Raw genomic sequence first — 12913 nt, 5'->3', positions numbered from 1 at the left:
TGATAAACAAACTTCAAGTAGCTCACACACTTGCATAGAAGAAATTCAGTTTCTGTCTCAGAATACATAATAAAAGACATCACACAATTTAAAACAGTCTGCAAACTTCAAACATACTGGCAGTGGCCTCAAAAGACCAAAGTAAATACACAAAATAAAACGTCAAACCATTAAGACATCACTGGACAAACTCACTCCTAAAAGTCACACCTCTAAAAGTGAGGACCATAGAAAATAAAAGGCAGTAAAACAAGCATGACATCCCATTAGATTCACGCACAAACACCTTTGCTAGGTCGATAGAAAGGAGGTTCAAATGCGTTTGGAAATGGGCATCTCCAAGATGTGGACAACCATCTCCTGCACCAGTGTGGGAGTGGTGAAGGAGATCAAAAAGCTGGGTTGTCTATCATCAGACAGAACAGTATGGGGTACCTGCGATCAGACAAAGAACATTATGTTCTGCAGATCGGGGTGCAAATTATAGAATCCTTGTTCAAATGAGGCAGTTGAAGAAGAAGATGACGCCGAAGTTGTGAAGGATGTAGTTGAAGACACAGGAGACTGCATCTCCATAAGCACCTCTTGGAACATCCGTCCCCTGTAGGCAACAAGGTCAGCATAGTACACTGGTGGAACAAGTGAAACAGGTTTTGTGCACCGCGCGAAGGTGAAGCACATGTTGTATATAAGCTTCTGTAAGCGGTCAGAATTGAAGCCATTCTCATCCCACAAAACATGATAGTGAGTAGGCTTGCTAGTTCCCAATCCTCCAAAATGGCTGCAAAGATAGAAGTCAAAATCAGATGGATGAACAATTATTGTGTCCACAACAGTACCCGGAGGAACATTGCCAGGGCCACCATCAGGAAATAGTCGTGTATGGTGTCTTTTCTGAGCCACAACAAGAGTAATTGCTGGTCGATAGTGATTATCGTATATAGCCTTCATCAAATCAACCAGCTCTTCATTAAGTACCATATCAAATTGGCCCTCACTCACACCATCACGGAAAACAACAATTCTGTTTGGTTTAAATGAGTTGAGTCGAGTGTAAGCATTCAGTAGGTCTGCACACATGCTCCCAAAATTTAGTATCTTCTCAGTCCTATGGTCCTGAGGACAAACTCTAGCCGCATATCTATTAGCAGCTGGCCAGTTGACAGTGGCAACAACAGCTGCTATGGATGGACATGTCACATTCCTTGCAGCAGGATGATTAACATCAGCTCCAATGAACATGACATTGTCTTCACCTCCAAAATTAGGGAGTCTTTCCATAAGTTCCATATTGCTACCTCCCAGTTTTGCATTAATCTTAATACAGAGGTTTGCAAGATATTGGTCCTGTCCCTTGTTGGCTAGAGATGACAAGCAACATTGCGTTACAACACCAATTTTTGTTTCAGAGACCCATTTGAGATATTTGTATCCATTGTGCCTTGCTGCCATAACACAAACTATCATTTGTAGCCGACCCTTGATTTTCTTGTCAGCTGCATGAACCACACCTCTGAGGAGATCTTCAACCTTACTAACCGCAGAGAGATCATACATGCCAGTGAAATGTTTTATGACAGGTTCTTCCATGTTGATCCCTAACTTTTTGCACCGCTCTTTCAATCTATAGACAAATTCATCAGCTCTTAGCCTAAAGTTGGGGCTGCGTTCCTGGGAGCTAAAATCTATCAGAGCCCATCGCTGAAGTGCCTTGCCTTCCACCACAGATTTCCCAACAAGGTTCCACTGGCATTTATTATCCACAGGAACTCGACTTTGACCACCTAGCTTCAAATCAGGGGCAGGAAGGATACGACCCGAAACACAGGTCATGTTCCTATCAACTCCAATTTCAAAATTACGGGTGACAGCCCTGTAATAATCAAGTGAAAGTTAGGAAAAGAATATGTAACAAAAAAAATACTCTAATAACATAATAACATATATCAATATATCACCACATTCACAAAATCATGGAGGCATTGCAAAGATGAATGGTTCCAACTCACTACTTTATGAAATGTCTAAGCAAGGAAAGAAACCCAATACAAGATTATAAAAATACCGGCGGATATTGGAATGACAAAACACGCGCAAACCATAGAATTAACGTGATCAAGGGTTAAACATGCAGCATAATTGACCACAACTTTGTAACAAGTGTATCAAATACAAATTCAGTACTTAATGAAATGGCTAAGCAATGAGAGAAACACGACACAAGATTAAATAATACCAGCGCCATAAGTGGAATGACTAAACACGAGAAAACCATAGAATTAACGATCAGAAGTTCTACATGCAGCTTAACTGGACCACAACTTTGTAACAACTAACGAGTGTATCAAAAAAGAATTTCAAGGAAGCATAAAAAACTCATACAAGGAAATACAGACATAAAAGAAATTTAAGGAATTCACATACCCGCACGGCCCATCTTCAGCCCGTACCATTTCACATATTGTATCCCTTCTCTCTCGCGGTGGAGCTAGTGATATTTTTTTCAAAAACAAGGCTGAATCCTTATCTAAATGCTCCTTAGGATATCGCTGTCCCTCGATCAAGACACAGAATTCCATTGGGACATAGTTTTTCTTATTACCTTTTCCAAGATCTAATGAAGGTAAATTTTGGTACCTAATCTCCTTCTGATATTTTTCCCTGAAGTAGTCAACAAGAAAAACATCCCTAGGAGGATCTTTTCCTTCTGGATCTTCAAGGAGAAAATGAAGGTCGCGAGTCATCTCATCAGTCAGCTTCTTAACAACATATTTCTGACTGCTACGACGATGAGTTACTTTGACTTTCAAACCAACCAATGCATCCTCTGCAGCTCTTTTACGAGTAAAATTATTTTCATTAAACTCTCCAATATATTCCCTCAGGAAATCTAGCACAGGCACTGCTTTGCGGAATGCCAAGACTGAGTAATCAAGGCACAAGGCAAGCCCTCCAGATGTAGGCTTTAGGCTTTGTTGAAAACCTCTATATGCAGCAACTCCAAATCCAAAGTCATGTTCAGCCAAGTGCTCATTTGAGTAGAAGCTACGACCTGCAACTATCCTGAACCTAGAAGGATTTTCTTTCATAACCAAATCCATTCCTTGTAGTACATCACGAGGTATGTAAGAGAGGTTTCCACTCAAATATTCTTTCAACTTGCAAAGTTTCAGTTCAGTAACAAACTTAATGGTGAAGACATACGAGCGTCCCCTACCATCATCCCCATCAGAGCAGTTCACAGTGAATCGCCCAGTAGGAAGTTGGACAGCACTGAAAATGTTCTTCTCACCATCATATGCAGTTTTATCTATTGGAAATTGAACAGGATTATCAGCAAACAGTTTGTCTCTTATCATACGAAGATCCGACTTGTTTATTGACCTCTTCACAGCCCGGGTCTCATCAGTCATGATTTGCTTGATATCCACATCATAATGCATAATGGTAGACTGAGGATTAAATCTAACAGGAAAATGATTAGCAAGCAGTCTAATTGACTTGACAGCAACTTTTCCCGTATCAGGTCGTGCAATAGGTACAAGCTTTCCGTTGTTACTTTCCGGAGGAGATGATGTACTCTCTTTTTCTGTAATACTCAGCGACTTCAGATCAACTTGAACAGGATCTACACAAAAAGATACAATGCATTTTAAAATTCTTGAACATAAAATGAAAGAACACACCATTTTATGGGTATGAGTTAATACCAGAAGACTGAGGAGGAGGAGGACTAGAGTCTGAAGGTGGACCCCACGGGCGAACATTTGATGCTTCTGAGCTACTGGGTTGCACATCCCGCTGCTGCTGGTTTCCGGGACCATGTTGTGGTGGCTGCTGCGACGGTGGCCTGACCCAAGCAGTACCACTGCCGCCACTAACATGTTGCTGCGGCGGTGGCCGGGCCCAAGCAGTACCACTGCCGCCACTACCAAGTTGCTGTGGCTGCTGCGGTTGTGGCCGGGCCCAAGCAGTACCGCCGCCGCCACGGCTGGCCCAAGTGCCACCACGACCCGGATTTTGTCCAACTGGCTGCTGCTGACCCGGCTGATTATACGGAGCCCCACGAGCCTGATACTGACTCTGACCCGGACCAGATGCCCTTGGCTGGTTACCCCATTGCTGTGGAGGCTGAATTGGTTGCTGGTTGAATGAACCCATCTGGGAGGGCCCACCCCTTCCGCCACCAATCTGGGACCCACCCCTTCCACCTCCACGGCCTTGCTCCTGTTCGTATTGACCACCACCGCGGCCGCGACCACGACCACGGTTACCTCCACCACCACCGCCGCGGCTGCTATCACCTCCACCGCCACGACTGCTGTCACCACCACCACGTCGGTAATTTCCACGGTCCATTTTCCAACTTCACTAAAGAGAGAGAAAAATAAAAACTTTGACTGTAAATTTTCAAAATGAAAAAGCTCAGATGATCTGCAACTGCAAGGATCTAGTTATGTGTACTTATGAAGAGTAAAAAGACTGAACACCGTATATATAGTGGAGACAAAGGAATGTAAGATGACTAAAAAGGGCTGAACTTTGTAACTAAGAGATCGAAAAGGTTAAGAGAAAATGGGAAAGCTGGGGATAAGTACATAGGGGGGTCGTGGAAGTAAGAGGATTCTTGATGATTCTAGAAGGATCGATGAAATGGAGGAAAGGGTAATTGGAAGATAACGAGAAAGTGTGAGGAAATGGCGGATGATTTGATTAAATTAACCTTTTTATCCTATGGGAATTGAGATGTTTTTTTTCGGCTCCCAAGAGCATGGGCGACAAAATAGGAGAAACTACTTTTGTATGTGTCGGGATATTGAGAAAATTAAATTGGTACTCCACTATTTTTCTGTTTGAATTGGAGTATAAAAGTATGTAATGTATACAACTGTGTAAGGTGAATCATATGGTATAATTGGTACTAAACGCTGATAATAATATCTATATGTTGATTTGAACATGTGTTAATAAGAATTAAGTTATTTATGGAAGTAAATAATTCAGTTCAGAACTAACCAAGCTATTTTACCATTTTAATAAAACATACTTTCCTTTCCTTGAAGAAAATATTTTTCAAAATTCAAGGTAACCAAAAACTGTAAAACCTTTCCGTTGTACCAAATACATATGTAATGACCACCATGACTTATCAAGTCAGCATAAAATTTTTGTGAATTCAAATTTCAGTATTTTCAGTTTTCATTTTTCATTTCCTAATTCCTGCTATGATAGAAAATAATACGTATGTAGTTTAGTATTTTAGGGAGAGGGATTGGGGGTGGGGATAGTTTTGGTATTTAACTAATCAATTAATTAGTACTATTAAGAATGGGATAAAGTAGTGGGCAAGGAAGAGAAGGTTATTGGTGCAGAGAATCAATATTCTTCGACTACTACTGACTTGGAATTGACGCCGGCAAAGATAACGACAACGAAACTGTAATTGTTCTTTGAGGTTATAATGGTACATACAATAATATTTTTTTATTGGATAGATTTTGTATTATGGCATATTTGTATTTTAAGTTTTAAACACCACGTATTTTCAACATATTGAAGTAAACAACTCTACAAAAAATGGAATCGAGGTGGACTGTAAAGCTGCAATATTTAAGGCTGAAATTAAATGAGATGAAAATGACATAAATAATAGTTCTTAGAAAATAACGTTAAAACTTGCCTACTTTGGCATATCAATGAAAAAAATACATTTACATAGGAGAGTATGGTGGCAAGAATAATGGTGTTTAACCAAAAATAGATTTTTCGGTCAAAGTCAATATTTAGAATAAAATGGGTTACTGATAACCAAGATTTACTTCACTTTTTCAATAACCTTAGGAGAAATTAAAAAAAAATAATGAAGATGGTTAGCAAAGAAAAGTAAGGAATAAACTGATAGTCACTCCCTAAAATCAAGGTTGAAAACTTGAAGAGTAAAGTAGAGAATTATAGTATGTATTTTAGTAATAATCGTAACTTGTCCTTACAAATGAAATTCTTATCCTTATATAGCAGCATATAATCATAACGGTTCTCATACTTAATTCAGACTAATTAAGGGCATTAATAGTATTGATTGCCCATTACCATAGATAACCGTAACTAGCATATTTATGACTAAAGATTTCTTATAACTGTTCTGATTTCTCTTCCTTATTTACTCTTGGTTCGTGTATCTTCCCTTCTTTGCAGTCTTCATTCATTTCGTTCCCGTTTCTCCTTTGACAACTGTCAGACCCAGTTCTTTTCTCTTATGCTACTCAGTGGGTGTTTCTCTCATACATTCTTTGCATTCTTAATTCGGTTAATTGAGAGTGACACTTATCGCTATATGAGTGTCATGCCTCGTCAGCTTACCAGCTTAATGATGTTCTACGTGTCATGTCTTTTTTCCATCAATACAGATAGTCCTCCCACTTTCTGAATATTCTCAACTGAACATTGGGGAAGTGGTAAGTTTTTATGATGGGAATTCCTTATCGCCGTTTCTTGAGTATCATCATATCTCTTTCAGAATCGATGAGACGTTTGTCACATCTATTTAATGCCCATGCCACGTGGCTAGTTACGATTGGCTCTTCAGTTTTTCAGCACCTTTTAGGTTTTTTTTTCTGCAGTTGTGTCAGTCACGAAGTGATGGTTCAATTATGATGCTTCATAATGACCAATTTTAACGACGGTTGTATCTTCTTATAAATATTTCATTCTTTTTTATTTCTTGGAGTCTTCCTTCTTCGGTATCTATTACATTACTCCTTTTTTGTATTTATGCATCCTTCCTTCTGTATTTCCTTGGATAATCATGTCATCGACAATGCCAGATCCTCACAAAGTTGTGATTTTTGATGAACTTGCTCCTTCTACTGCCCCTACTAGAAGTAGGAGAGGTGGTGTCAAGACCCAAAATTCCGTCACAGACGTCGTGATGGCACTTAGTCTCTAAGACTAGGTAAGCCGATTATAATAACAATTCAAGCCATTATATATATATATATATATATATATATATAAACTAATAGAGAAAATAATTACAAATATAACAACCTCCCAAGACTGGTAATACTGAATCACGAACTCTAACTGAATACATGGAATGATCTCAAGGATCGAATACTCAATACTGTTTGATTAATAATTAACAGTACAATAAAATGGAAAGACTCCAAGGGACTGCGACGACCAAGCAGCTCTACCTTGAATCCTTGCGATCACACTTTAACTCTGTCCGAGTCCGATATCTCCAACACCTGGCTCTGCACAAAAATGTACAGAAGTGTAGTATGAGTACACCATGGTCGGTACCCAGTAAGTATCAAGACTAACCTCAGTGGAGTAGTGACGAGGTACAGTCGAGACACTCACTAGTCTAATAACCTATGCAATATAATATGCAAAAATAATAGGAAACAAATAACAATGATGGCAACAATAATCAACCAGTGATATATACAGTAGGGCGACAAGAACACCATAAATATTGCGCAACAAATAATGAATACAAGTACAACCAATTAATTAAGTCCTTCCAATATAAATCTTTCGCCTATACGTTTTTCAAATAGAAATCTTCAGGATATAATACTTTCAAATAAAATTCTATCAAATAAATCTCTTTCGAATAAAAGTCACCCTCTGACACAATATTTCAAAATCATAAAATATGAGTCTCAACCCACTTTCATACTTCCACGGCACCCCATGCCAATTTCTCTATCACAACCACACGGACAACTCACGTGCCAAATATCATCATCATTTAACCACGACACCTTGTGTCCACATTTCATATCACAACTGCACGGATAATTCACGTGTCAATATCATCATTATTTACTCACGTCACTTCGTGCCCACATTTCATATCACAACTGCACGGACAATTCACGTACCAATATCATCATTATTTACTCACGGCACCTCGTGCCCAGATTTCATTTCATATTCCGCCTGGCAATAAACACAGGCTCCCAATTTCAACATAGATCAGACTATTATCATTTACCAACAACAAGACAAATTGCACAAGGTATAAAAATAAACACAAGGAAAATCACAACATCACATGAAAATTACCAACGCAATAACCCCATATCATCACATATCATCCCTGACAATAGCCACCCTTATCTCTCCTATAGCCACCCTTATCACTCCTATAATAGTCTCCCTCCGCCCTGACAATATCAATAGCCACCCTTATCGCTCTTATAGCCACCCTTATCGCTCCTATAGCCACCCTTATCGCTCCGCCCAGACAATATCCCAATACATATAACAATAGTGAAATGCCATCCTATACCCACAAATATCAACAGTGAAATGCAACACTTATATCCTCAAAATAATAACTCAAATAACACAATAATTTACACAGAATATTATCATGGCAACATAACAAAATTAATTCATATCACAATTTTTCCAATGGCCACATCCAATTCCAAAGACATAACAAAATCAATTAATTTCATAACAAATAGCCCAAGGCTCGACACAATATGTATAAAATCTCAAAATAACAACAGAGATGGAAAATACTCAGTATAGGGCAACGCCTTCATTAATCCAAATTCTTGATAATTATATAATGCCTCAGTTTAAACTTATTTAATTAATTTATAGATGGAAAATCCATAATATAATTATTTTCAGGAAATATCAAATCACCAAACTCACGGAATTCACATAAATATACAAGCAATAACCACATTAAATTTTCATATAAAAATAAATTCAACAAACGCGAATTGAGGCATGGCAAATAGATGATTTAATAAATGCCAACAATTATCCAATTTACTACACAATATGTCTAAAACTTTAACCCAATCAATTTTGCACATATAAGCCTGAGTACATACTTGTCACCTCGCGTACATGACTTTTCACATTTCACAAATGGAACATAAGACTCGATGTCTAAGGGGTAATTCCCTCACTCAAGGTTAGGCAAGATACTTACCTTTTTGAAGTTAGGCCGATATTCCAAAATAGCCTTCTTGCTTGAATTGACCTCCGAACAGCTCAAATCTATCCAAATTAATTCAATTCAGTTAATACTAATTATAGAAATTAATTCCATATGAAAATACTAATTTTCCAACAAAAACCCGAAATTTAACTCAAAAATTGCACGTGGGGCCCACGTCTCGGAATCCGATGAAACTCATAAAATCCGACAACCCATTCAATTACGAGTCCACCCAGACCAATTTTATCAAATTTCGATAACGGATCGCCCTTCAAATCTTAAATTAAAGTCTAGAGGATTTCTACCCTTTTCAATCTAATCCACTAATTTAGTGATAAAAGCAACAATAGATTCATGTAATTTAACCAAAATCAAGTTAGAAATTCTTACCCCAATGTTTTTTTTGAAAAACTCTCGAAAAATAGCCTCACCCAAGCTTCATTGGTCCAAAAATGGAAGAATGAGACGAATTTGAACTTTATTTTGCTATCCAGGGGTTTGTTCTTCGCGTTCGCGACACTCCCCTCGCGTTCACGATGAACAAATTCTCCAACAGCCATTTTCAAACTCTTCTCAGACAGCCTCTAGTATAATGGCCATAACTTTTTGTACAAAACTCCAAATGATGAATGGTTTAACTTTCTGAAAACTAGACTCCAAGAGCTATAAATTTCAATTGTTGCTATCTCCCAATTCCTTATAGATTGCGAGATATAAGCTTCCAAAGTTAGACCTGTGCAACAGAGATTTCCAAACTCTTCCATACAGCCTGTAGTGTATCCATCATAACATTTTGTATGCAACTCCAAATGACAAATGGTTTACCTTTCTGAAAACTAGACACAAACGGATACAACTTTCATTTTTGGATCATCTCCAAATTTGTCACGACCTAAACCGATGGGCACCCGGTACCTTACTCAATCGAGTACCAACGTAACGTATCTTTCTTATTACATCATCATATACATATGACATACGAGCCTAATAGGCCAACATCATCATTTATAAACTCAAAACATAGGCCGACAAGGCCGTACAATCTTTTACGTACACGACATATGTCTACAAGCCTCTAAGAGTACATAAATATCATAAAGGTCGGGACAGGGCCCCGCCATACTAATCAGTACATGTTCTAGTCATACTGACCACATAAGAAACTCCGGAATAAATTGAGTGCACCAACATCTTCCACTGAGCTGATCGCCTACTTGGAGGACTCTCGACCTGTCTATCGAGACCTGTGGGAATAAAACGCAGCGTCCCCAGGCAAAAGGAACATCAGTACAAATAATGTACCGAGTATGTAAGGAATAAAATTCAGTAAATAATAGACATGAGAGAAACATGGAGTAAAAGACTCGACATGTACGTCTGCATAGCTCTGTGAATCATTTCATTTTTATAATGTCATGCATATGCGTATAAATGCCATACCATGCATTGGTATATGCGTTCATAACATCATCAAGCCTCTGAGGGCATCCCATCATATCATTTCGGCCACTGTGGGCAAATCGTCAACGTATACCAGCTGATCAGATGGTTGTGTGTGTGTGTGTGTATGTGTGTGTGTGTATATATATATATATATATATATATATATATATATATATATATATATATATATATATATATATATATATATATATACACGCGTATATAACGCCATCTGGTCATGGGTCAATGTGCATGTATAAATGCATGAAATGCATATGAAATACGTAAATAAAATCTCTCGGTACGTCATAAGACCATTATGCCTCTGATTAATATCATGAAATAAACTTTACCAACTTACGTATTTTTTAGACCCATGAACAGATGATAAAATAATATGACACATGGAGAATCAAGAACATAAGCATCTCTAGTATTTCTATGAATAGAGTTATTTATGGAAGTTGTGCATTTGTTCATTTTGTTCGTGTCGTATAGATCATGCCAAAAAGAAAGAAGGGATAACCTTAACATACCTGGGCCGATTCTCTTGACAATCCTTACAACATATGTCAATTTCGATAACACGTAACGGCGGATTGAAATAGGAAAAAATCCGTATGATATTCTTGAGAAAGATTGTACCGTGCTCTCTTAGAATTGCAAATCCTGTTACTATTACGCAGTGTAACTTTGTATGAAAATTTTTGCCCAAAATCCATCACTTTCCTTAGTTTTAATTCACGTTTCTTGTGAATTAGAAGTCTTAGAGATTCTTGGAATTTTAAAGCTTCATCCGTAAGCTTTTTTTTTTGGGCAAACTTATGTAATTTCCTCTTACGTTATGCATAATAATCCTTGTAGGCCACCAATTCTCCTACACATGCCACATAGCACATAAGTGAATAGTCATCATTTGGGCTCTTTATGGCTGCCACATAATGTTTAAGAATTATCTAAAATCATTATTAATTACCAATTATTTTTAATTAACTTGGAAATTCCCCACTAATTCAATAATTAATCAATTATCCACACAATTAGGAATTATCTCAAATTACTTAAAATACTACTCACTTTTAACACACATTGCACACCTTTCTATTATGGTCATGTGGTACCTTGTATGATACTAGTCCATAAATATGGGGTATTGTAGCTTGGACCGTATTTTATCTCAAAATGTCAAATTTCGACGAAAATTCATTTTCTTCGATTTGCTTACCCTCTCACCTTCACAAATTTACTCATCACTTGTTTGAAGTAGCATAATGCTTATAATCTCCAAGTAATTTCATTCCTGACCTTACGTTGATTAGCTTACGACGAAACTTTAACGTACGAAAATGCGGGATGTAATATCTCATATTTCGAGCTTCCATTAATTTACTTATGGCGTACTTTTACGTACGAAAACATGGGGTGTAACAAAATTCCTTATAGATTGCGAGATATGAGCCTCCAAAGTCAGGTGATGGACAACAAAAATTCCTTCTTCGCGAACACGAGAGCCTCTTCGCGAACGCGAAGAACAACACCAGAACCAGCAACCAGCAGCATCGAAACACCCAAACTTGGTCCGGAACCACCCCGAATCAAACCCGAGGCCTCCGAGACCCCGTCCAATCGTACCAACCAGTCCCAATACATAACTCGAACCTGCTCGAGGCCTCAAATCATATCAAACAACATCAAAACCACAAATCGCACCCCAATTCAGGCTTTATGAACTTTAGAACTTCAAACTTCTATATTCGACGCTGAAACCTATCAAATCAAATCCGATTGACCTCAAATTTTGCACACAAGTCATAATTGACATTACGAACCCATTTCCACTTCCAAAATTGGAATCCGATCCCGATATCAAAAAGTCCACTCCCGGTCAAACTTTCCAAAAACCTTCAAATTTCCAACTTTCGTCAAATGACCCCGAAATGACCTACACACTTCCAAATCCATATCTGAACGCTCCCCTAAGACCAAAATCACCATGCGGAGCTATTCCCAAGCTCAGAATCTCAAACGGACATCGATAACATCAAAATCTACTTCAACCCAAGCTTAGAACATTTTTAAACTTTAAAAATGTCAACCTTCAGTAATAGGCGTCGAAATACTCCCGGGCCACTTGATACTCGACCTGAATATACGCCCAAGTACGAAATCATCATACAGACCTATTGGAATTATCAAAATTGCATTCTGGAGTCATTTACTCAAAAGTCAAACTCCGGTCAACTCTTTTCATTTAAGCTTCAAAAATGAGAATTGTTCTTTCAATTTAAATTCCGAATCTTCCGAAAATCAAACGACCGCACACGCAAGTAATAATACGTATTATGAAGTTGCTCGAGACCTTAACTAGCTGAATGGGTCATAGATTCTTAAAATGACAAGTCGGGTCGTTACATTCTCCCCCTCTTAAACATACGTTCGTTCTCGAACGTGCCAAAAATTATTCTGATGACATTAAATTATTGAGTGCATTATTTC

At 38.1% G+C, this 12913-nt stretch overlaps 1 protein-coding gene across 1 annotated transcript; it reads right to left on the bottom strand.

Moving 5' to 3' along the window:
- On the bottom strand, nt 1-4702 carry LOC104119202 (protein argonaute 2). The gene is made up of 3 exons (XM_009630638.4): nt 3711-4702; nt 2425-3628; nt 1-1873 (listed from the first exon to the last, which is right to left on the bottom strand). Exons 1-3 carry the CDS (start codon nt 4357-4359, stop codon nt 442-444), a joined length of 3285 nt encoding a protein of 1094 aa, XP_009628933.1. The 5' UTR covers nt 4360-4702; the 3' UTR covers nt 1-441.
- Between the last annotated feature and the right edge of the window lie 8211 nt (nt 4703-12913).

Source organism: Nicotiana tomentosiformis, chromosome 2, assembly GCF_000390325.3.
Source record: "Nicotiana tomentosiformis chromosome 2, ASM39032v3, whole genome shotgun sequence".
Lineage (NCBI taxonomy): Eukaryota > Viridiplantae > Streptophyta > Magnoliopsida > Solanales > Solanaceae > Nicotiana > Nicotiana tomentosiformis.
Note: the sequence above shows the minus strand (reverse complement) of the source record. Positions and strands in the feature narration are given on the sequence as shown.